This window comes from Phaenicophaeus curvirostris, chromosome 5 (genome assembly GCF_032191515.1).
Source record: "Phaenicophaeus curvirostris isolate KB17595 chromosome 5, BPBGC_Pcur_1.0, whole genome shotgun sequence".
Classification (NCBI taxonomy): Eukaryota; Metazoa; Chordata; class Aves; order Cuculiformes; family Cuculidae; genus Phaenicophaeus; species Phaenicophaeus curvirostris.
The window spans coordinates 35,113,171-35,139,325 of record NC_091396.1 but is presented as its reverse complement, the minus strand read 5'-3'; the positions used below and the strand labels follow the sequence as shown (position 1 = coordinate 35,139,325).

At 42.4% G+C, this 26,155-nt stretch overlaps 2 protein-coding genes across 3 annotated transcripts in view; one reads left to right on the top strand and one right to left on the bottom strand.

The window, feature by feature from the left end:
- AVEN (apoptosis and caspase activation inhibitor) overlaps positions 1–17,900 on the bottom strand; it is a 94,571-nt gene extending 76,671 nt beyond the window's left edge. Inside the window, exon 1 of one of the 2 annotated variants that reach the window (XM_069858307.1) lies at positions 17,659–17,900. In XM_069858307.1, the coding sequence (XP_069714408.1) occupies positions 17,659–17,880 (222 nt within the window). In that variant the 5' untranslated portion in view covers positions 17,881–17,900. Of the gene's footprint in view, positions 1–17,415; positions 17,459–17,658 lie in introns of those variants that run through there. The other variant, XM_069858308.1, reaches the window with a different exon arrangement.
- CHRM5 (cholinergic receptor muscarinic 5) overlaps positions 1–23,624 on the top strand; it is a 47,832-nt gene extending 24,208 nt beyond the window's left edge. Inside the window, exon 2 of the mRNA XM_069858269.1 lies at positions 21,767–23,624. Coding sequence (XP_069714370.1) covers positions 21,850–23,436 — 1,587 coding nt within the window. The 5' untranslated portion in view covers positions 21,767–21,849 and the 3' untranslated portion in view covers positions 23,437–23,624. The remainder of the gene's footprint in view (positions 1–21,766) is intronic.
- Positions 23,625–26,155: the final 2,531 nt, after the last annotated feature.

Sequence of the window (26,155 nt, the reverse complement as noted above, 5' to 3'; positions counted from 1 at the left end):
TAAGACTTTGTTCATTAGCTAAAACTAAAAAAGCCACCAGCTAAAATTTAGCTTTACTCATTTAGGTTAAAACTGTAAGCAGAAGAAGCTTTGATGGAGTACATTTTGAGAACAGCATTGTTACAAACTCAGCACTAATTCTGCACTAATTGGAAAACTCAGTAGAAAATGAACTAGCTGCATTAACTGTAAAAGCAGTCATTGGCCTCCCTTCCCCAAGGCTGAGCCATGCTGCGAGCCTGTAGGAAGCTTGTCCAGCTGCTGCCTATAGATAGAGAGACTTCTGATTTTCTAGACTTTCCAAGCCAATACATTTGCATCAAAAGAAAATCATCTGTATTTTTACTTTAATTCAGTGGAAATGATTATATGAACGTTCCTGGCAACTATGCAAATTCATCAAGCAATTTATACAGAATTGTCAGATGGACCCTCACAAAACCTGGCAGCTCAATTACTTTCAAAGTGACAGTAACTTAAGAAAGCTGAATGTTTTTCTTACAAATGTCCTGTCAAAAATACGAGTGCAAACATAAAGTAAGAGCCTCTTCTTGACAGAAGTAACAGGTTTCAAGAACACCTTACAAAGTAAGTAAATTGCCACAAAGGTTAAAGCATTTTCAGTTAGATTACTGTTTGTTCTATGTATAGGCTTTATTTGCCAAAGTCAGGGGTTTTTTTTTATATTGCATACATATGGACTCACATATGTGAATGTTGTATGCCATTCTAAAACGAAATTATACGTAGTATTCTGGATAGGTTAAGGAAAATTTCTATAGAAAATGTTTTGTTCTTCCCAGATCTGCCATTCCTAAACAGAAATATCCTGGGCTGTGTTATATTGACTGCGTTCAGAAATGCCTTCAATTCCTCTGTGTTAATGCCATGGACTAGTAGACTAATCCAAGCTGAAAGGGATCAGCTTGCCCAACCACCTACTCAAAAGAAGGTCAAAACTGAAATCAGACCAAGCAGACTGCAACTTTGTCCACTCAGGGCTTGAAAACCTCTCATAGCATACCTAACTCTTAGTGCTTCGTTCTGTTGTTTTATTCTAACACTTCTAAAATTGCAAGCGCAGTTGTGTTAACAGCTTTGACAATAACTTATAAAGAACATACATGAAGAGTTCTGTAACATCAAGAAATCAAAGTTTGAGGGTATTCATTCACCCCAAACAGTTTTAACTAACTAACTAAAACCACTTTTTAAAGGATGTTGCAATAGTCTTATTGAGTCGATGAGTATGAACATATCTTTCAATAACATATCCTCTCTCAATAAACCTCTATTTTATAAACTGATATCTATTGAAGAAATACAAAGTTTTTCAACCACATCAATGATGAAGTATGGCAAATAATATAAAAAGCTCACTCAAAGCAGCATCCATCTGCAGAACAGGGAAAAATTTGACTCTTGATCCTAACTCACAGAAGTTATTTCATAAACTTAAAGTGTGCAAAAAAGAGTGAAGTTTAGAGAACACCTCAGTTAAACAGACAAGTCCAATGTTTATTTAACACTGCCTACGTGCACACAGTTTTAGAACAAAACCAACACACATCAAGCAACTCTCTACTAAGACCAAAACCAACATATTAAGGAAAATTCAAAATTCAGAGTTTCTCATGCAAGGAGAAATGGCAATGAGAGTTTCTCATGGCAAGGTTTCTCAATAGATCAAACTTTAGGAAAGAAACAAACAAACCAACCGACCATAACTTTTTGAAATATTTCAGCTGTTCTATATTAAAAATAAGGAGAGTTCTCCAAAACTTCTGTTAAATTTGAATCTAAAAGTAGGAAATAGATTTCTTGTGAAATTCAAAAATACTTGATAATATTTAGTACCAAGTTAAAAATTTTGGTTTTTTCCTAAATGCACCTATTTTGTAAAAAAAAAAAAGCACATTTTAATGTTTTTAAATCCATAAAAAATAACTAGTGATATTTACCCACACTATTATATTTTTCAATTAGCACAGCATTAAAGAAGAAAAAATTTTGAAAGACACCAAACAGAAAAGTATTTCCTGAAATCGCACATCTAAAGTGGCAGAAAAATAATCAATAGATTTCTTCTCCTCCCTATTGTTAATCTTCTGCCAGCTGAAGTGCCTTGTATCAGTTCACAGCAGAATCAGACAACTACAAATAATAGTTACATAGGCTGGAAGCATGCCGTGAAACATGGGATCTGTGAAGCACTTCCCTCCTTCATATCTGGCAGCAGTTAGCTGCTAGATTGGTTAAATGTACTGGTAAGCCATACACTTGGCTTCAATTTCCTGCAATATTAAACTTGTTTTTCTAAGGAAAATTTTGGTTTCCATTTCCATTAAAGACATAGAATCATAGAATAGCTTGGGTTTGAAGGGGACCTTAAAGATCATCTAGTTCCAATACCCTACTATGGGCAGGGACACCTCCCACTAGATCAGGCTGCCCAAGGCCCCATCCAACCTGGCCCTGAACACCTCCAGGGATGGGGCATCCACAACTTCCCTTGGTAACACGTTCCAGTGCCTCACCACTCTCATGGTGAAGAAATTTTTCCACATCAAGCCTAAATCTGCCCCTCTCTAGTTTATACTCATTCCCCCTCGTCCTGTCACCACAAGCCTTTATGAATAGGCCCTCTCTAGCTTTCTTGTAGGCCCCTTCAGGTACTGAAAGGTCTTCTCCAGGCTGAACAAACCCAACTCTCTCAGCCTGTCCTCATATGGAAGGTGCTCCAGCCCTCCGATCATCTTTGTAGCAGACTTTCTATTATTATTCCTATTCCACATAATGCACATGTACACACAGGTGTTCTCTGTCAAATTCACATATTTTTTTTAAATAAAAAATTTAAAAAGATACTTTGCTACAAATATTTATATTGATTGCTAAAGAATTAAACATTAAATTCAGAACATTTGTGACTGCTTTCAGTCCTCTTTTTCAATTACTGCTTTAAGATAGTCACCGAGAGATGTGTAATGCATTATTTTAGAAGTTCCCAGTATTGATGTTTGTTCTATCTTGAATTCAAATTGAAACACCCAACATCTGTCACTTTGTCAGTTCAACCATCATATAATAAGAGCATATTGAAGTACAAAAATATTCACAGAATGAAAATTAAAGCTGTAAAATGGGACACGCTACTAATTTTAAACCCTAAAAAGTTACTAAATAAGAAATTCAAAAGGTCAGCATTCTGCTTTCTTCCCCCTTTCACTATGTCTGCAACACTGTCAGTAGCAGAGTCCTGAAGTTTTCCATCTTTTATTACTAACATACTGCCACTTTGTAATTATAATTTCACATGCTACAGAAAAACCTCACATCTTTACTACTCTTCTATCAACAAACTGGCAGATTCAGCCATCACGCATTTTTTAAATTAAGTTGCATTATCACATTTATAGCCTTGCACGATGAAGGAGTAAAACTTCAGTTACAAATAGCCTCTTTTGACAATATTTTCATAATGGGAGCAGAGTGTTAAAAAAGGATATTTTTAGGACCAATACACAGCCACATAGTAAATTAATGAACAATACATTATATAAAAGATCCTAAGGATAGAAAGCAGATTCCCTAAGTTGCAAACAAAATGCACAACTATAAAGCTGAATGCAAAGCCACTTATCAAGGAAAAAGCAAGCAGGATATATACATTGAATGACACTGATTAGAAACAGAATTGAGTCACACTAGACAAAATAACCACATATTACAGCAATGCTACATCAAAAAGATACTATCCTCAGCCCCCAGGGTTTTAAACAGCTTTTCTGAGACTAATAGAAAAATTAATTTCTTTCTTTAGACAGTGGAAAAAAAACGGAAGAGACACACAGAGTACTAACTACCCTCTTGGTAAACAGGCAACAAAGCCCTTCCTCTTCCTTGTGTTTTCAATAACGTGAGAAATGTATGGGACAATTAGTGAGGAAATCCAGTTTTTCTCCTTTTCATTTTCATAGATGTCCACAAACCACACAGTCAACATAGTGATGCAAGGAAAGCAAAAAAGTAATTCACCAAGGATATGCTTCCAAGCTTAGAGACTCCAATCCCCATCTCATAATCAAGGTAGGATTTCCTTGACAGTATACCCAAGTAGTGCAAAACAGCAGCCACTCACACATTATTAACTTTCCTTGTGTACATTAGCAGTCCCTTTCCTAGCATTAACTCAGAAAAAAGAAAAAAAAATAATTCAGCTAGAGTTCCCTCAGGCACTGAGCAATGTGCCGTCCCGCAATACAGCACATCACTGCCAAACGTGATTTTTGGTGAGTTTGCCTCCAAGAGAGATAGACTTGTGATGAATCCACATGGACCGTAATTCAAAGTATAGCTATATTAGCTGTATAACTCCTCCAAAACAAAAGACAGCAACACACCACACCACACCATCCATTTTCAAGCTCTTTTAATAGTATAGCTTCCAGAGCTTTGTATCCTTTGGCTGCTAGTTTGAAAATTAATGATGAATATGCTTGGAAAATCTGTCTATATATCAAAATATCAACATAACACAGATAAAAAATGTGTAGAGACATCATATTGTCCTGACTGAGGTAAATCAAAAGCAGAATTTTATATCACCAGTATGTGACATGCACTTGGCCTCAAAGCAGTCAACCACTGCAGGCAATAGAAATATGAGAATTAATCAAATATCTCTAACAACTAGATCACCACTGTACAACTTTGATAGAAACATAAAACTTTCTCCAGTAAAAATAGTTGCTAGTCTTGAAATGACCTGAGAATAGATGGGGCCTGGGGCATAAGAGGTGGGAGTGCCAAAACAAACCATCCCAAAGAGATCATGTAAATAAATACAATCCATGTTTATTCAGCTACTGCAGAACTACAGAATTTTATCTAGAAAGTGGAAGTAAATTCAATTACCTTCTCTGAACAAGTACATTTCAAGTCACATCTCCCATATCCCATCAGAACACAGTGATTCTGCAAGCTCTGAAACAGGTGATCTATCCTGTTTTACCCTGTACAGCAACTGGACACTGCAGGCAGGAGAACTCGAGAAGCTGGTGGCCTACATGCCATGCAGATGCCAAACCACCACTCAAAAATGAAAAAAAAAACCAAAAACAAGAAACCCATAACACTTCACATCATTCATTCTTTCATTTTTGCTCTATCTTTACAAAAATATCGTGTTTGTACATAAATTACAAAGGGACTGAAAAAAAAAAGGAATTGAGTTCAAAATGTATTTAAAGACCCACAAGTATCATCAAGTCCAACTCCAATCCCTGCATAGGACAATCCCAGCATTCACACCATGTGTCTGAGGGCGTTGTCCAAATGTTTCTTGAATATTGTCAGGCTTGGCACCATTACTGCTTCCCTAGGGAGTGGTTCCAGTGCTCCACCACCACCTGAGTGAAGAAGCTTTTCCTAATAACCAGCCTAAAGCTCCCCAGGCACATCTTCCTACCATTCCCCTGGGTCCTATCACTGGTCACCAGAGAGAAGGAGATGAGCGCCTGCTCCTCCTCCCCTTGTGAGGAAGCTATAGACTGCAATGAGGTCTCCCCTCTGTTTCCTCCAGGCTGAATAGACCAAGCAACATTAGCCACTCCCCATGCAGCTTCGCCTCTAAACCCTTCACCAACTCCATGAGGTGGGGTGGGGCCCTCCCCTGGACACTCTCCAGTAGCCTTCTACCTTTTCTATATTGTGGCACCCAAAGCTGCACACAGTACTTGAGGTGAGGTTCCACCAGTGCAGAGTAGAGCAGGACAATCACCTTCGTCAAACAGCTTGCAATGCCATGCTTGATGCACCCCAGAACACAGTTGGCCCTCTTGGCTGCCAGGGCGCACTCTTGGCTCATGTTCAACTTGCCGTCAACCAGAAGCCGCAGATCCATTTTCACAGGGCTGCTCTCCAGCCTCTCATTCCCCAGCCTATATGTACATCCAGGGTTGCTGTGTCCCAGGTACAAAATCCAGCACTTGCCTTTGTTAAGCTTCATGTGGGGTGATTGCCCAGTTCTCTGATTTTTCCAGATCTCTTTGCAGAGAGTGTTGACACTCCCTTAAGAGTGTCAACAGCTCCCCCCAATTTTGCATCATGCACAAACTTAGTTATTAAATCTTCAAGTCTGGCATCCAGGTCATTTATGAAGATACTAAAGACTACTGGCCCTATGATGGATAACCACAGAACCCCACTAGTGACCAATAGCCAGCCCAGTGGAACCCCATTTACTATGACCTTGGAGCCCGGCTCATCAGCCAATCGCTCACTCATTGTATTATGTGCTTATCCAGCTGTATGCTGGACATTTTACTTAAGAGGATACTGTGAGAGACTGTATCGAAGTGCTACAGACTAGGAGAAGTCTGGCTGGAAAGCTGCCTGGAGGAGAAAGACCTGGGAGTGTTGGTTGACAGCCGACTGAACATAAGCCAGCAGCGTGCCCAGGTGGCCAAGAATCACAGAATCACAGAATAACCAGGTTGGAAGAGACCCACCGGATCATCGAGTCCAACCGTTCCCATCAAACACTAAACCATATCCCTCAGCACCTCATCCACCCGTGCCTTAAACACCTCCAGGGAAGGTGACTCAACCACCTCCCTGGGCAGACTCTTCCAGTGCCCAATGACCCTTTCTGTAAAGAATTTTTTTCCTAACGTCTAGCCTAAACCTCCCCTGGCGGAGCTTGAGGCCATTCCCTCTTGTCCTGTCCCCTGTCACTTGGGAGAAGAGGCCAGCACCTTCCTCTCTACAACGTCCTTTCAGGTAGTTGTAGAGAGCAATGAGGTCTCCCCTCAGCCTCCTCTTCTCCAGGCTAAACAACCCCAGCTCTCTCAGCCGCTCCTCATAAGGCCTGTTCTCCAGCCCTTTCACCAGCTTTGTTGCTCTTCTCTGGACTCTCTCCAGAGCCTCAACATCCTTCTTATGGTGAGGGGCCCAGACCTGAACACAGGATTCGAGGAGCGGTCTCACCAGTGCCGAGTACAGAGGGAGGATAACCTCCCTGGACCTGCTGGTCACGCCGTTTCTGATACAAGCCAAGATGCCATTGGCCTTCTTGGCCACCTGGGCACACTGCTGGCTCATATTCAGTCGGTTGTCAACCAACACACCCAGGTCCCTCTCCTCCAGGCAGCTTTCTAGACAGAATTCTCCTAGTCTGTAGCACTGCATAGGGTTGTTGTGCCCCAAGTGCAGGACCCGGCATTTGGCCTTGTTAAACCTCATGCCATTGGACTCTGCCCACCGGTCCAGCCTGTTCAGATCCCTTTGCAGAGCCTCCCGACCCTCCAGCAGATCGACACTTCCACCCAGCTTAGTGTCGTCCGCAAACTTGCTCAGGGTGCACTCGATGCCTTCATCCAGGTCATTGATGAAGACATTGAACAGGGCTGGATCCAGCACTGAGCCCTGGGGAACCCCACTTGTCACTGGCCTCCAGATGGATTTCACACCATTTCCCACCACACTCTGGGCCCGGCCATCCAACCAGTTTTCCACCCAGGAGAGTGTGCGCCTGTCCAGGCCAGAGGCTGACAGTTTCTCAAGCAGAATGCTGTGAGAAACTGTGTCAAAGGCTTTGCTGAAGTCCAGGAAGACCACATCCACAGCCTTTCCCTCATCCAGCAGCCGAGTCACTTTGTCATAGAAGGCGATCAGGTTAGTCTGGCAAGACCTGCCTTTTGTGAACCCATGTTGACTGGGCCTGATCACCCGGTTCTCTTGCATGTGCTTCATGATAGCACTCAAGATCACCTGCTCCATGACTTTCCCTGGCACTGAGGTCAGACTGACAGGCCTGTAGTTTCCTGGGTCCTCCCTGCGGCCCTTTTTGTAGATGGGCACAACATCAACAAGAAGGACAATGGCATCTTGGCTTGGATCAGAAACGGCATGACCAGCAGGTCCAGGGAGGTTATTCTCCCTCTGTACTCAGCACTGGTGAGACTGCACCTCGAATCCTGTGTTCAGTTCTGGGCCCCTCACCACAAGAAGGATGTTAAGGCTCTGGAGCAAGTCCAGAGAAGAGCAACAAAGCTGGTAAGGGGGCTGGAGAACAGGCCTTATGAGGAACGGCTGAGAGAGCTAGGGTTGTTTAGCCTGGAGAAGAGGAAGCTGAGGGTAGACCTCATTGCTCTCTACCTGAAAGGAAGTTGTCAAGGGAAGGATGCTGGCCTCTTCTCCCAAGTGTCAGGGGACAGGGCAAGAGGGAATGTCCTCAAGCTCCGCCAGGGGAGGTTTAGGCTGGACATTAAAAAAAAATTTTTACAGAAAGGGTCATTGGGCACTGGAACAAGCATCCCAGTGAGGTGGTTGAGTCATCTTCCCTGGAGGTGTTTAAGGGACAGGTGGATGAGGCGCTGAGGGGCATGGTTTAGTGTTTGATAGGAATAGTTGGACTCGATGAACCGGTGGGTCTTCTCCAACCTGGTGATTCTATGAAGGCTTCACTGAAACCCAGAAAGATTATTTCTACCCTACAGGTGCCCCACAGCATCTCTGTAGTTCTGGCATGTCACCTGTCCTTGCTTCCACTGTTCATACACCTTCCTTTTATGCCTTAGTTCCAGAAGAAGATCCCTGCTCAGTCAAGCTGGCCTTCTGCCTTGTCTGTTTGACTTCTGGAATTTTGGAATTGCCTGGTCCTGTGCTCTTAGGAGGTCATGCTTAAAACGTGACTAGCACATATGGACACCGCCATCAAAAGTTTTTTCCCAGGGGACCTTACTAAACAGTTCCCTGAGCAACCTGAAGTCTACTTTCCTCATACCCATAGCTGACGTCTTGCTGTTGCATATTCTTTCTATTACCAAAGATTTTAAACTTGTCCACAGCAACCATGAAGCAATCAATCAGCCGCCAATCACCACTTCACTCACAAGACCCTCTCTGTTAACTAGCAAGAAGTCAAGGAATCCACCTTTTCCTAGTCAGTTCCTTCAGCACCTGTACCATGAAGTTATCATCCAGATAGTTTAGAAATCTTCTGGACCTGTTTGTACCAGCTGTGTGGTACTTCCAGTTGATGTATGGCAAGCTGGAGGCCCCCATGAGGACAAGGGCAGATGACTCAGAAGTATCCCTTAGTTATCTGAGAAGAGTTAAAAAAAACCCCTTCACTGTACTTTGTATTTGAAACTGGAAAGAAAACAGACTGCAGTTTGAACTTGTTTATTTTCTCCACATTCTCCAAATCCTTCACTTCACTACTCATTGCAGACTGCAATCTTGTACACTCCATATCTAAAACAGGCTTCTGTGCATCTACTTACTGCCTTTTTACAAAAAAGCATTAGTGCTAATGGCTCTATAACCCTACACACAAGCTGCTTCTAATGTAAACTTACAGACATATGAATGATTTTGCTATATATTTTGAGAAAGAGTGGAAAATAACACATTACTTCACTAAGAGAATTTTTTCTTCTGCAAAAAAACCACAAGATGGCATTTTCATCAGCTAACAAAGGACACAAAAAGCAAGGAAATAAACAATTATTACTGATCTGCTTTGCTGTCTCATTGAAAATAATTAAACCTCTTCTCATTAAACTTCCCCCTTTGGGGGAACTGCAGGAGAAATTTGCATCCATTTTACAGTGGTGACCACTAGACAGTACTCAACTATCCAGAAAACTGGTAGGCAACTTCAACTGTGGCTCCATTAGGAGGCAAACCTCTTTGAGTCCACCAGTGTTATCCTCAAGGAAAATCTGCCCCAAAGAACCCATCCTTGACAGTAACAAACTATGTTCAGAGACCTATGCAAAAAACACTGAAGAAACTAACTTTTCTCATTAGCACAATTAATTTTAACATCTCTTAAGATCTTTGCTAGCAACTGGAGTGAAGTGGAAGGAAGAGATATAAGGGGTATGGGATCATTAGAGCTTCTGTTGCTTCTACAGTCACCCCACCTACAATTACAAATTACAAGGAACATAATAAGCCAGTGAAGTAACAAAGTAGCATAACCAGAATAATACAGCCTGAATCAGAATACAGAAAAGAAGAGGGGAAAAAAAGAAAAAAAGACAGAAAAAGACAAAATAACCACCAAAACCCAAGCCTTAGTTTGCCAGGAAAGAGCTCAAGGCCTCATAACATGCCAGTCACAGAGCAGTAGCCTAGGAAGAGCTGTGGCCCAGAATCTCTACAAGACTCTCTGTTCTTTACAAGACACAGAGCTTGGCTGTTCACGGGTTAAAGAAAGAGTCTGTACAGTCCATAACTGTATAGTTATCCACTGGGAAAAGTGAAGCAAGAATAGAAACAGGACCTTGAGGCAAGGTTCTCACACACTCCAGCAGATTTACAGGTTTTACCAGGAGGATGCATTATTAAATGTATCTGCAGAAGAATTGAAGCTTTATTTAAAAAAAAAAAAAAAAATAATGAAAAAGCACACACACATAAAAATGCAGAGGAATTGCATGCGTGAAAGAGAACAGCGGGAAATGGACCCCCTCTATGCCTTACCATAGAACACGGAATCACATAGACTTGAAATCCTTTGAGTACGAAAAGTGTTAAGAAATATCCCTCTCTGTGTGGTGTAGGGCTCTAAATCACCATTGAAATAATAATCCATCATCTTTTTGTTTCTTTAAAGTCCAGTGAAACATACCAATATCTACAAAAGGCTGTGCGGCACCACTAGACTCGCTGGAAACCCATAACAGTGCTCCTGAAACCCAGTTCACCTATGAGGAAAACAGAAGCAGTATTGCATGGAATAATTTTTTAAACCAATTTCATCTCTTCTAAAATATTGTTTATTCTTCAGCATAAACACGTACTATCTCTCACTTGACATACCCATACAAACCCCTGCATTATGTTCCCTGGGACCAACTACTCATCCCACTAGCACCACCTTTTTAGCACAGAGTTCCTAAGCGTTCCTCTCCTACAAACGCCTTTCCTCCAGAGTCTGTGTTTGAAACAAACACCCAGTAGCAGCTCCTAATAATTCACAGGCACATGTGAACTCCATACGTTGCGCTTTAGGTTCAGCAAACACCACCCTGAGATGACTTAAAGCCATTCGCGTCCCACTGTGTGCGCGCCCCCTTCTCCCTCCCCGATTTCATCCGGGCAGCCGGGCGGGCAGCGACCGGGGCCCCGTACCGGGCACTGCGGGCACTGCCTCCCCACAAAGCCCACGGCAAGACACGGAGACAGATTCCCAAATCCGTAGGTTTAGTTCTTCCCTAAATTCTAAAATGTTTAGCTAAGTATGATGGGAAGCTCTTGGGAGAGCTTCTCCAATATTCAAGGAGTACCACTGTACGTTTCCTGTTTTCCTGTTCTGCTCTGTTTTATAGGATAATTCAATCTAAATAAGGTAATGATTGAAAGTTGTTTCATGCAATTAACAAAATACAGAGATGATAAAGTTACTTGTTTAAACTAGCAAATTTTCATCACAAGGTGTTTGAGAGTTACCAATACACTACCCCAAACAGTTATGAGAATAGAAATGCACAGCCATCCAAACTAGAAAATACCCAAGGTCTTTCCAAGGAAGCTACAGAAAATACTCATGTCAGATACAAAGCTATTATGCACCAACGATGCTGCATGTTAACCTGCATGATGGGATGCTTTCAGCATAAGTGTCTCAAGTTAAATCAGCAGGAAAGTTGGAAAAATACAATGAAGGAATAACAACATATGTCGTTTAACCATGCCATGCTAAACAACAACAGATTATTAAGAATCATTGCAGTCCCCAGTGCTGTGAAAATCAGGTTTCTCTATTGTCTAGAAACTGAAAAGAATAAATTAACTTTGGCTGAGTAAAAAGCATTTATCTCTTTCAATTGCAAAGACAGCCTTGGAAAAAAATTAAAGAAAAAAATAGGGTTGTGACACAGCCCTTCTACTGAGTAGGCTCAGTAACCTTCACCATACTCTTAAAACCTCTGACAATATTTTTCTGTGATGACCTCCATGTACTTCGTACATTACGCATTACACAATCTATCTACCCATTCACTCACAATGCCCAAATTAAACATCCTCCTTTTGTTTTTTGTCTTGTCCTGTCTAAAATGGATGTTTGCAGCAATCTTTCTACTTAATTTGCTACCCACGCTTCTCCAAAGTGTCCTCTTCACCAGACAAAAGAAAGAAAAAAAAAAAAAAGAGAGAGAAAGAAAAAGATAACTGAGTCCTTCAACATTTCTTACTAGGTCATGTCTTATAGACTTTGCATCTTTCTTCACTCCCTCACTTTGAACGTTCCCCAGCTGGTTCAAATCTTTCAGAAGTAGAACCAGTTCTTCAGCATGATTGCGTGCTAATTGATACTTTCTTATCCATTAAGCTGCCAGTTTCCTTCTACAAAACTGCAGTTTAACCTGTCATACAGCTCTGCAGATTTTTCCTATGTAAATGTAGTTGTGTTATATCTGACCTTGAATTACACCTTACTGCAGGCTGCTTCTCACATTTGTTGAGACTGTATTCTGTGCTCCACCCTTATCGCCTGCCCTTCCAGTTTAGCACTATCTGCAAATTTTAGCACTGTATATTTTACTCCTTCATCAGAATTCTTAATAGAAACATTGAGCATGAGCAGATACAGAATAAAGCCATGCAGAATCCCATTTAACAAACACCAGTTTGACATCAAACCAACCCTGAAGAAGTCTCCAACCACTTGTTCACACTTTAAAAGGCTTAATTGCAATCAATACTCCCAAAATAAAATAATCCACACTTCATTCACAATCAGTTACTGACTCTTCACTTCTCATCTCTGTAGAAAAAGTCCTGAGAAGGGAATCTCTTCACATCTCATTGGTAATTAAATAAACTAACAAGCTGACATAATTTAAATAAGCTTTTTCCTAGTTGCTTTTCAGAACATTAACAGAAAACTACAGAAGATTTATTGTGTTTGAGTCCCTGATATCCAGTCTTCTTTTGTCTGCACAAGCTCTATTTTAGTGCTCTAAAGGTAATAAAATGTATCTGCATTTGAAAAATCCAAGCTTTTGTTATCATTCCTGTGAACAGATTGCTTTTTGCAATTGCTTAGACTGTAATGATTTAGCTCATACTAATTAGGAAAAATGTATCTGATGCTGGCAGCTTTAGATGTTCTCTTAGATACGTTCTACATGTGCATGGACCACAAGAATGAAGATATAATGAACAGTAAATAAATGTGATTTCATTTTGAAACTAACCATAAGTTAAAAAGACTGCACTAAAATCAGTCTGTTAACCTTCATTCTTTAACAACAAAATGTTTACTGCAACCTATGCCCAAAGACAGACAAGGAACACTGAAACAAACAGATCTGTCAATTGTAGCTGCACTGAAGTAACAGCAGGCATCACAGGCAGCTCAATGTATCCCCGAAAAGAAAGTTAAGAGAATACTTTGTAAACTACAACGTAATAAAGATAAAGAGCAACAGAAAGTCTCCTTAAAGCACCCACAAAAGGATGTCTTCAAGGACCATCAAAAGAAAACCCAGTATCATGTCCATGATCTCAGAAAGTTGTTTTTAATAGATTATAATTCATAGAGAAAAACCATTTAAAATAATCTCAGAGTAGATAAATATGAATTCCAAGCAAGTTAGAGGAGTTAGAACAAAAGTAAGAGATAACATTGGGCTAACATCAATTGGACGCTTTATTTTAAGCATTATAATTCCATATTATTTTAGTAAAAATTAATAAGTGCAAACGTGTTCTATTTATTTAACACAGATAAGTTAAAGCAGACAGAAACACTGGAAAATTATTCAGGAAGACAGATCTACAAAGAAATCTGCCATTTGGTAAAACAGCTAGTCATAATTAGACTCAAGTACATTTTTGAAGGGAGGACACAAAATCTGCAGTAATCAAGCCAGTTAAATTAACATGCAGACTGGTTACAAAAAGGCCAAAAAAGTACAATATCCTATTCCCCCTTCACAAGGAATAAGAACCCTTTTCCCCACGGTTTCTAAACAAATCCCATGTTTGAGAGAGGTAGCATCTTATTTCAAGAGCAGAGGTGGGGGGGGAGTTCCTTACAGAGCTGACAGAAACCATGAAAGCTTTCATCTTTAAGATTCTGATCCACAGCTGGGTCTACCATGCAGGGTATGAGTAAGTCAATTATTTATAAATGTAGCACCCTGATCTCCTTCTACATCAGCACACAGCAGATGAGGGGAGAACTGACTCAGCATGTACTGCGTCTTGATGGGCCTTGCAAGTAGCATAGGTGATCGCTCACTACTAAAAACAAAGAATTACAGTACACTTAACAGTAGTGTAAAACATGTAAAGTGGTGTCCAGCCTTCGCTGGTCCACAAAAGACTGAGAACAGAATACGCCAAGGCTACACTTCTCCTTGTGGTACAGGTCAGAAATAACATCCTCCTGTAGCTTCAACCACAGGTCAGGAATCATTAAATAAAAACATCCGAAACACAAAATTTGAAGATGAATAGTGGTTTCAATTGAATGCAACTGACACAGAAATACTGCTGCCAAAATATTAAGCAATTTAATGCCAATTTCTACTTCACCGTAAGAATTTTTAAGTATTTCCAAGAGTTTTTAATGAAGTTTGGTTTTATCAACACTCTTATTACACTTTACTGAATCCATTCACCTATGGCTTTACTCATATTTTACTATTCTGTCCATAGCAGGCTCAATAAATCCAAATCCAGTTACTTTAATACAATTTCATGTAGATTTTTGTCATAAAGCTTTTCACAACTGAAGATACAATAAAGAAGAAACCTCTCGGGCAACCAATAAAGCTCCAGCAATAAAGAATTACTTCAGTAATCCAACTTAGGAGCAATCACTTTATAAACAAACATGGTGTAAATAAATAAAATCATAAATTTAGCACAGTGTTCAGACAGTAGAAGAACCCAGGAAATTTTTAGGAAATAATACCAGGTCATCTAAATCCTGATCATTCAACGCTAGAATGATCCCTATCTGGTAGGAAAATTCCTCCAAAATGCCAAGTTGACACCAGCAGCATGGAAATGCAGAATATAATCCTCCACAATCTTTACTCTAGAAAGTAAAACGGCTACAATTGCCCTTGAGAACCCTATATATCACAAAATTACTGGGTTCTTAATTTCCCTTCTCCAGGGAATTTCAAGGCCCATTTGAAGAAAAGAAAGGATATTTCCAGAGAAGACTCCAGCTCCTCAGCGCACAGTAAGGAAAGTGACGTGATAAGATGACTCATATTCCCCATATTCTTACTTGGCTCTCCAGGTCTGCAATTTATACATCACTACTTGAGAAGACACGACCCCTGTTGCTGAAAGACACAGGGGTTTCCTCTCACACAAATCTCTTTCTCTGGGCCAATCACTCTCACACTGAGCTGGTGCACTTGCATATGAGAAGTCACTTTGCTGAACAGTGATAACAGTAAAGAGAACTAGGAATAAAAGGGGGTAATTTCCTGCCAAGAGAAAGCCAATTCTTTTCAGAAAACATCATTTAGCACACATCAAAGACAGTACGAAGGAGCTTGTCTGACCATATAGATGGAAGAAAGAAGAGGAAGAAGGAAACCCTCCCTGTTTCAGAGGCAGTAAATTATGAGACTGGCTCAGAGGTAACACTAGATAGCAGCAGCTGCAGGCTGGCACAGCTGCTGATGCTATGGCTGAATTGCTGGAAGCTAGGCCTTTCCAAGCTGCTAAACACAAGATCTGTAGCAGGTGTGCTGAAAGACCATGTAGTTCTTAATATCAGAAGCCTCCAGTGAAGGAAGAGTATTATGCTTAAACACTTTTTAGTAGCATTCTGGGAAAATCTTAGCTATTGCTTCACTTTTAAACACCCCAACTCACATTAGCCTTGGCCAAAAATAAAGTCACTATGCTAGACTAAGACGAAGAACATATCAAAGTCAATAACACTATGATCACGCAAAACATATTGTAAGCTGTCCCACAAGAAAAAAAATAAATTGCTTCCTAAAATACTTCCAACAACAATCCAGACAAAATGCATATATATAACACAACTCCCTTCTTGAGTGCACCTTTTAATTTATGAAGTGGGTCCTAGCAGGTGAATAGTATCAGAGAGAGCACAGACATAAAGGTATTTCAACTTAGTAAGAAATGAATGACTTGAAAATAAACGAGTCTGGGACAAAAGTTTCCTCAGCTAATACAGGTGCAGCATTTTTCTCATATGTCTCTGTGGCTTTCGAGGGAACGCTTGTTTCACACCCAGAATCCAAATGTGTCTGCACACATCAGTACTTATATTACTTATAAATGAAATGACCCACCAGCACTCTAGGTAACATTATCAATCCAGCTGTATGTTTTATCTCCCAAAATAGGAGTGCTAAAATGTATCTAAATACAATGACAAGACAGATGAATATTTTACATTTTCTAAATCCTCCAGCAACCATGGAAGTTCTCATATACATAGAACATTGGCTGAGTCCAATTGAAGCCATGGCATCAGGAAAGTCAAAGTGCATCTAATCAATGCAATGCTGCAAAAGGGGTAGCAGCTGGTTCATCTTCACTAGGACTCCAATGCTGCCAACACCGATCAGTATCAGGTTGTCATTGTAACCCTTTAGCCAATCCAGGGACAACTGTGATTTCCGTTGCAACAATACTAACAGAAGCAAGACAATCTGAACCTAGTTCTAAGTATTTATGAATGGAAACTGGTTTTAAAGATGCAGTGTTTATCTCATACCATGGAGGGATGCAGAAAGCACTTCAACATCTCTACAGGAAATTGACGTGTTGAATCATAGAATAGTTTGGGTTGCAAGGGACCTTAAAGAGCATCTAGTTCCAATCCCCCAGCCATGGGCAGGGACACTTCCCACTAGACCAGGCTGCCCAAGGCCCCATCCAACCTGGCCCTGAACACCTCCAGGGATGGGGCAGCCACAACTTCCCCGGGCAGCTTGTTCCAGCGCCTCATCACTGCCACAGAGAAGAAATTCTTCTTTATGCCTAACGTAAATCTGCCCCTTTCCAGTTTATACCCACTGCCCCTCATCATATCACTGCAAACCTTTGTGATCAGTACCTCTCTAGTTTTCTTGTAGCCCTTTTAGGTACTGGAAGGTCACTAGAAGGTCTCCTTGGAGCCTTCTCCAGGCTGTAGTTGCGATATGCTTGCGCACCTGTGTTACTTTTGATCCGGCAGAACACTTTATATTTGGTCAAAGCACAACCACTCACTTGCACTAATGACCGACGTGTGTTCCAGGGAATCACAGATACCCATTCTGTACCCTGAGCTACGTTACCAAGTTACTGTGTCATCATTGCTGGTACCACAGGCTGGACAAGACACACCTCATTTCAAGCTCCCATCAACCGTGCCAAAAAAACCCAAACCCAGTTAGCAACCACCTCTATTTGCAAACAGAGATGCATTTTTCAGATGCACTTTTCAAACAGGACTTGCATTTTCCAGCACAAACTACAAACGTATATGGCCCCGAAAACCTCCCCCTCCGGTCCCGGCGGCGGCCGCTGCTGCCGAGCTGCCCCGGGAGGCACCGCCCCGCTCCCTCCCCTCCCCACCGCCCCCGGCTCCCCCTCGGGAAGAGGCGGAGCGGCGCAGGGCTGCACCCCCGCTATCCCGGTCCTTACCCGCCGGCGGTGGGGGGCGGCGGGGGGCGGCACCGCCCCGCGACCTCGAAGCTCTCGCCCGCCCCGGCCCCCGCCTCCTCGGTGCCCGCGAGCGCCGCCTCTTCCCCGGCCCCCGCCGCTCCCCTCGGCCGCCGCCTCGGCCGCCCTCTCAGCAGCACCGGGGCGCCGCCGGCCGTGCCGCCCCCCTTCCCTGCGGGGCCGGGCGCCCCGCTCGGGCTGCATGGCCGCGCCGGTCCCGCCCCCGCCCGGAAAGAGGGGAGGGAGCGGAGCGGCGGCGCCCTCGGCAGCTCCCCCTGCCGCTCCCCCTGCCTGCAGCGCTGCCCGCCCCACCCCGGCCGCGGGGCCCCCGGCGCGGCCAGCGGGGAGCCGGGGGCGCGCTTAGTGACCAGAGAGCAGCGCTGCCGGCCGAAGCCGTGCGAGTCGTACAGGCGTTCGGGTTGGAAAAGGCCTTTAGGACCGTGGAGTCCAGCCCGTGCGCTAACGCTGCCGAGTTCACCGTTGAACCGCGTCCCTCCCCGCGGCCTCTGCCACACCTCCCCGGGCAGCCCGTTCCGATGCTTAACGACCCTTTTAATGAAGAATTTTTTCTTAATATCCAGTCTAAACCTGCCTCGGCGCGACCTGAGGCCAGATTCTTTCATCCCATCGCTTGATACTCGGGAGAAAAGGCCAACATCTGCCTTCCTCGGGGGTAGCTGTAGAGAGCTACAGTCTCCTCCAGGATTAACATTCCCTGTTCTGCCGCTCCACCGACTTGGTTGCTCCTTTCTGGACGTGGTCCGGTGCCTCAATGTCTGTCTTGTAGCGAGGGGCACAGAACTGAACACAGGATTCGAGGTGCAGCCTCACTAGTGCTGAGTACAGGGGTGCAATCACTTCCCTGTTGCTGCTGGGCACACTGTTTCTGATGCAAGCCAAGGTGCCATTGGCCTTCTTGGCTACCTGGGCACACTGCTGGCTCGCATTCATCCAGCTGTGGATGAACAGCTCCAGGTCTTTTTGTGCTGGGCAGCTTTACAGCCACTCTTCTGCAGGCCCTGTAGCACTGAATGGGGTTGTTGTGGCCCAAGTGTAGGACACTGAGTTAGCTTTCTGTAGCAAGTGAGGGAAGAAGCAACCAGGCCCTAGCTGACTGGGTGCTGCACACAAGCCTGCACCATGAGGTGACTCTGCAGCCTCTTGAGGAGCATCTTGCTCAGAGGATGAAGAGCAGGGATACAGGAACAGCTCTGTGCTGTAGAGCTATGCTCCTTTGTCCTGCTCTGCTTGAACTAGGTAGGCATCTATGCTGTCCTCAGGAAAGTTCCCCAGTTCCCTAACAGCAGGCTTACCCAATTACACCTGAGCACACAGGCTGTCATTTGTCATCACACATTAAAATATAAATCTGGTTTTGAAAGGCCTTTAAACCTGGTAGTCCTTACAGACAAATGTGACCAAAACTCCCATACTGTGGAATCATGGACTGCACTACTATCTGTGATAAGGGCTGCTAAGTTTTTAGGCGTAGCATGCTGCAAATCAGTAAATTAATTTTGCATGACTCCAGTGCAACAGAAGTGAATAAATCAAGTAACAGGGAGCAGAACTGGCAAGCACGTTACCAAGACATCTAAACAATTTCTTGTTCAGCCAGCACGGGTCTGTCAGACCTAGTTCTGAGCTAGAGCTAATAAAACCTGGCAAACCCAAGCTATGCCTGCATCTGTGGTGCAATTAATCTGTGACATGAACAAGCTGCTTGCAGATAACTGTAAGCTGACTATATGTATAAATTTAACAACTCAGGTTAATTAATAATTACAGCTAGATTGAAAAAAATATTGTGACTATTTGGCAACAAATAGCAAATATCATTACAACTCACAAGCGTGAAGTTCATGCATCAATAATTATAAGACAGATAGCAAAGTCATGCTACTGTACATATGCATTTTGATTTTGTAATTTAATTTTGCTCTCCCTATTATTATCATCTCTTATGATAGACAATTAACATAAATTATGTTACCATAGCACACAGAAGTCCCACTCACAGGCACAATTGTCTTGTATGATGTACAAATAGAGAACAAAAGGTGATACCACAAAGTGTTAACAGATCTACAAGACAAAAGATGACAGAGAATGAAGAGGTTACAAGCATAGTCAATAAGCAAGAAGAGATCTTTGAATACTAGCAGCTTTGCTACTGTAAGTTTTTAAAGGCATCACAGTAAATCAGCCTATTAGAAAGGGAAGGCTTTGCATGATAAGAGTGCTTTTTATTTAGAAATTAATAATAATTAATTATAGTTTCTATACTACATTACTAGTGTTCCTCCCACCCATGTCAGTTCAAAACAAGAACAATTGTGTCAGGACAACAACAATTTCCGCTTCTTGTGTTTCTCTGAAGTCTGTAAACCACACAAGGTAGCTTCAGCAGTCTTTCCTCCTAAATCCCAATGTTAGGGAGGGTAAGTGACCAAAAAGGCTGGACACACTTGCTCTCTATGGCAAAATACAAAGCATTGCAGGCCACAGTATCTGGGCAATTTTTAGTCTCCTCTCTTCTGAGAAAAATGTCATCTTCTGGCAAAAAAAAAAAAAGGCAGAAAGTTCTAACGACCTCTTTTAATCATTTTAGAAAGCTCCTTAACCCCAGGTGTTAGGCAACTGTAGAGGTTAGTAGAGGTTTACCTATGTGCCTAATATTCATAGCTGGTGCCTTCTTAAGACCGTCTCTAGCTTTTGCTGAAATCTTGCAACTTGCAAAAAAAAGTCATGAGCCCCAGCGGCATGTCAGGAATGTTAACTGTCAAGACCTGGATTGCAGGCCTCTTGTAGGAGTGCTGTTGGCTATGTTACAGTTTAGTTGGTCAAGTCCAAGGTCAGCTCCTCTGCTGATAAGACCTGTTGTGGAAAAAAAGCTAGAAGCAAGAGCCTGCTTCTCCCTTCCCTTGGGAAATGCTTTTAAGTGGAGGCTGTACCACTGGCCCTCACCTGTGCTACATCACAGCTGGGCACCAGTGACATATACAACTGGTCTCCTACCTCCTTGATTCTGTCTTTGATCCTGACTTGGACCTGCTGGCTGAGCTTCCTGGCTTGGACCTGCCTCATCATTATGCACTTGCTGTGTGATCACTGGACTATATCTGACCCTGATCACTGTCTCTGGCCCTGATCATGAACCAAACATGCAGCGCCACATCCTGCTTCTTCATGTGGTCTCTGCTCCCACTTGCATTGGTAACATACTATACCCGTGGCTCACATACACTTGCAGAACAGCCAGCCCTCACTGCCCTCTGACACACGGCACTGCCAGTCTTAAATATTTAATCACATGGAGCTGTTGATGTGCAGAACAACTGTGCTTCCTCTTCCTCTTCCATTCACTCCTTTCTGTCTTCATCCCTACCATTCACTCACCCAGACTACCCAAACTGCACTTCTGTGCCTCACCCAGTCTCCTCTGTCCAAAAGATCTACCAATAGAGGAGAGTTATTTCTGCTTAACTTATTTTTCCAGAAACATCTTCTTGGCCTTGCCTGCTTCCTTAGCTCAAAGATCTCCCCTTAGTTGTTCCAGGCACTTCTAACATCTAATTGTTTCCTGCTGCCACCATGCCAACGTGGTTCCTAACTCCCCATGCATCCTGTTTCCTCTTACTCTTTCTGTTGTTGGTGACTTCTCAAAAATTTCCAAACATAGGTTCTGAAATCTTGACATGTCTTCTACATAGTACTGTAGGAAACAACAGAGTGACTCACTGTCTTAGTGCACTGCAAAATTTTAAATGTCTGTCTCAAAAAATATGTAGCGTGTTTCCTAAGGTATTAAAAATATAAGAGTTGGTGTGACTGAATGCCTTAAAAATCAATGGTTATTTGGACTGCATTTAGAAGTGTCATAAGATGCCAGAGTACATTGTCCTAAAAATGTACATTTGTGTGTTTTAGCTATGTTCACAGTGGTAGAAACAATAATCTAAATGCAAAAAGAGAGCACAAATAATTTGATAGGTTGTTTTGCGAGTGTTTTATGGTTACTCTAATGGAAGTCTGTGCTATTTAATGAGCTGCTTTCTTTTTCTGTTTTTTTTTCCTTTGATCTTCACAGCTGTTTCTGGAAGAATATTTTTGAGTACAGAAAGCTGTATACAGTAGAGCTGAGATACTGATGACAATACACCAAGAACAAGAATGGAAGTAAATGTATTCAGCAATTCTACTCTTGTAAACAGTTCATCCATCAACCATAAGCAGTTAGAGGGGCATAGCCTCTGGGAAGTCATTACTATTGCCACTGTGACTGCAATTGTAAGCTTAATAACCATAGTGGGAAATGTTCTTGTAATGATATCCTTTAAGGTCAACAGTCAGCTGAAAACTGTCAACAACTATTACTTGCTCAGCCTTGCCTGTGCAGACCTCATCATCGGAATATTTTCTATGAACCTTTATACATCCTATATACTTATAGGCCATTGGTCTCTTGGAAGCCTTGCCTGTGACCTGTGGCTAGCACTGGACTATGTAGCTAGCAATGCCTCAGTAATGAACCTCCTAGTCATCAGCTTTGACAGGTATTTTTCCATCACAAGGCCTTTAACTTACAGGGCCAAACGCACGCCCAGAAGAGCTGGCATCATGATTGGTCTGGCTTGGCTGATTTCCTTTGTGTTGTGGGCACCCATCATCTTGTGCTGGCAGTATTTTGTGGGTGAAAGAACAGTACCACCTGAAGAGTGCCAGATACAGTTTTTATACGAGCCCATTATCACCTTTGGTACTGCAATTGCTGCTTTTTACATTCCAGTGTCAGTGATGACCATTTTGTATTGCCGTATCTATAAAGAAACGGAGAAACGTACCAAGGATCTTGCTGAACTGCAGGGTTTGGAGTCTATGGAAGAGTTTGAGATGATAAAGCCTCAGAAAGCTCTCCTAAAGTCTTGCTTCAGTTGCAAGCAGCAAAACTTAGTCAAAAGAGAGAGGTGTCAGGCTTCTTGGTCTTCATCTAGTCGAAGTACGTCAGCTACAGTGAAAGCCTCTCAGGCAATGAGTACTTGTAATGACTGGACCAAGGCTGACCAGTTAACCACCTGTAGCAGCTATGCATCTTCAGAAGAGGAAGATAAACTTGCTGCAGATTCAGTTTTCCAAGTAACTTACGAAAGTCCATCTAAAGGTAGGGAAGAAGAGTTTAATGAGAGTATGGATATTGTTGTCAAAGAACAGCCTGAAGAAAATGATTTTGAGAATCAGAAATACTTTTTGTCACCTGCCAAAGGCCACACACAAAACAGTAAAAAATGTATGGCCTATAAATTCCGCCTGGTGGTTAAGGCTGATGGCACCCAAGAAGCCAACAATGGTTGTCGTAAAGTAAAAATAACTCCTTGTTCTGCTGCTCTGCCAAAGGATCCTTCCATCAAAAGCGTGGATCCAAATATAAATAACCAAATCACCAAAAGAAAACGAATGGTTCTTATAAAGGAACACAAAGCAGCACAGACTTTAAGTGCCATTCTTTTAGCTTTTATCATCACATGGACTCCCTACAATATCATGGTTTTGATCTCCACATTCTGCTCTGATTGTATTCCCCTGACACTGTGGCACCTTGGATATTGGTTATGCTATGTGAACAGCACTGTCAACCCCATGTGTTACGCGCTCTGTAACAAAACTTTCAGGAAAACTTTTAAGATGCTGCTTTTCTGCCAGTGGAAAAAGAAAAAAGTAGAAGAGAAATTGTACTGGCAGGGCAATACCAGACTGCCATAACTGCTTCTATATAAGGGATAAGGGGGGAAAATAGATATTGATGTAAACTAGTAAATTGACTGTAATTCTGTATTTTCAAAGCTGTTGCTTTATGTGTCATGGTGTTAAGAAAATTCCACAGAAAATTAAAATTTTGCATGAAAGTAGTGTGCTTGGGAAAAAGAAGTCAGTGGCTGCTGTGAGCAACACAGAGTGGTTTTGGTTATGCAGTACGTCTGCATTAAAGTTAATATGTTTGAGGTCTTCTGTCCTTTCTTTCAGCCTGAGAATATGTAGAATAAATTATCATAGAGCAATAGAATGGTTTAGATTGGAAGAGACCATGAAGGTCATCTAGTACAACCCCCCTGCAGTAAGAAGGGACATCTTCAACTAGATCAGGTTGCTCAGAGCCCCATCCAACCTGACCTTGAGTGTTTCCAGGGATAGGGCATCTACCACCTCTCTGGGCAACCCGTTCCTGTGTTCTACCACCCGCAGCAAAAAAAATTCTTTCCTGGTATCTAGTCTAAACTTCTCCTCTTTAAGTTTAAAACCATTATCCCTTGTTTATTGCTACAGGCCCTACTAAAAAGTTTTTCCCCATCTTTCCTATAAGCCCTCTTTACGTATTTAAAGGCCGCGAAAAGGTCTCCTTATAGTCTTCTCCAAGCTGAATGAGCCCAACTGGTTCAGCCTTTCTTCATAGGGAAGGTGTTACAGGTCTTTTATGTTTTTAGTGGTCCTCCTCTGGACCCGCTCCAACAGGTCCATGTCTTTCCTGTGCTGAGGGCTCCAGAGCTGGATGCAGTATTTCAGTTGTGGTCTCACCGGAGCAGAGCATAGGGGCAGGATCACCTCCCTTGACATGCTGGCAATGCCTCTTTTGGTGCAGCTTAGGATACGGTTGACTTTCTGGACTGCAAGCTCACAGTGCCAGCCTGTGTCCAGGTTTTCATGCACCAGGACCCCCAGGTTCTTCTCCACAGGGCTGCTCTCAATCTCTTCATTCAGCCTGTATCAATACTGAGGGTTGTCCGATCCCAGGTATAGGACCTTGTACTTTGCATTGTTGAACCTCATGAGGTTTTCACAAGCCCGCTTCTCCAGCCTGCAAGGTCCCTCTGGATGGCATCCCATCCTTCAGGGTTGTCAACCTCACCACTCAGCTTAGTGTCATCCATGAACTTGGTGAAGGTACACTCGATCTCACAGTCTGTGTCATTGATGAAGATGATAAACAGCACCAGTCCCAGAACATCCTCCTGAGGGACACTGCTGATCATCAATCTCCATCTGGACATTGAGTTGTTGACCACTACACTCTGGGTGCCACCATCCAACTAATTTCTTATCCACTGAATAGTCCACCTATCAGATCCGTACCTCTCCAATTTAGAAAGAAGGATGTTATGGGGGACCATGTCAGAGGCCTTAGGGAAGTCCAGATGGATGATATCCGTGGCTTTTCCCTTGTCCACTGATGTAGTCGCTAATTATAAACTATTAGAAATGAAACTGGAGTGGTCATTCAGTCATCAGGTCAGGTCATCCAGTCTGTCTCCCTGTAGTGCAGAACTCTTTCTTCCCATAGTTCCTTTCTATTGTATTGTCATTTAGTTTTTAATGTACCAAGCAATGCAGCTTATTCTACTTCTGTTTTGAGACTATTCCACCTGCTGTTGGAATGGAACAAGGACTGTTTAAAGAGGAAAATGCTGACATCCCTAATACTAAATGGTCAGGGAGATTCAAATGAACAAATATATTATAAGGGAATGTAATATTGAGAAAACCCCTCTGATGGCTGTGGCTTCTGTGACTGGGCTGTACTGGCCTAGTTTCAATGACCTGTGACTCTGGCCACTAGCTGAGGTTTGCTGGGCTTTGGGTCTGTGGTGAGGGCACTTCTGCGGAAGGGTTGAACTGCATATGTCTGTGTTAGACTGGCAGGAGTCACTGACCGAGTGACTGCATAAGCAAGGGACTGCCTTCAGCAGAAACCCACTGGAACAAAGCCAGTGACCTCCTCCTTGTTGTGGGAACAAACATGGAGTCTCAGAAAGGGCCACCAGAAAACAAAGTTTATGGTAAAAGGAATCATGAAGAATGAAGTCCTAAAGTAAACAAGGATTTATGAGTAAATTAAAAAGACCTCTGTGTACACAAAGTTCTGATTCAGTTCTAGCTTTTCTATCAAAATCCAGGACGAGATGTTCTGGAATATTGGTTTGGGCCAATCTTCATATTATACCTACTATACACTTCACTGGGACATTGCAGTGGTGACATGCCCCAGTTGCGTGTTTCAGGGATTGTATTAGACATCCTGAATGTACCATTGCTTTCAGTGAGATCGTTTGTATAATTTTTTAAATTATCGTACCCTCAAAATGTTTCCTTACAGATAAATAATTCCTCCCTGTCAACAACTGCAGTACAAGCAATTAATATTGTTTTATCCCCGGTCTCCAGAGAGGAAAATTGTGCCAGTGAAAGATTAGCAGTGTAGTAATGTAAAAAAACCCCTTCTCTAAAGTCACGATTGATTTTGTAACAAACCATACTGTGCCTATTATTTTTTGTGCATTAGCATATGATTGCTTATTAAAAGAAAGTATGGGTCTTTATGAAGACTCTCTCATCAATTATCCTCTGTCACTATCCAGAACTTTTCCTATGTACGATAACTATGTACAAATTGGTCATGATGGGGGGTTTGTTTTATATTACATTGGAT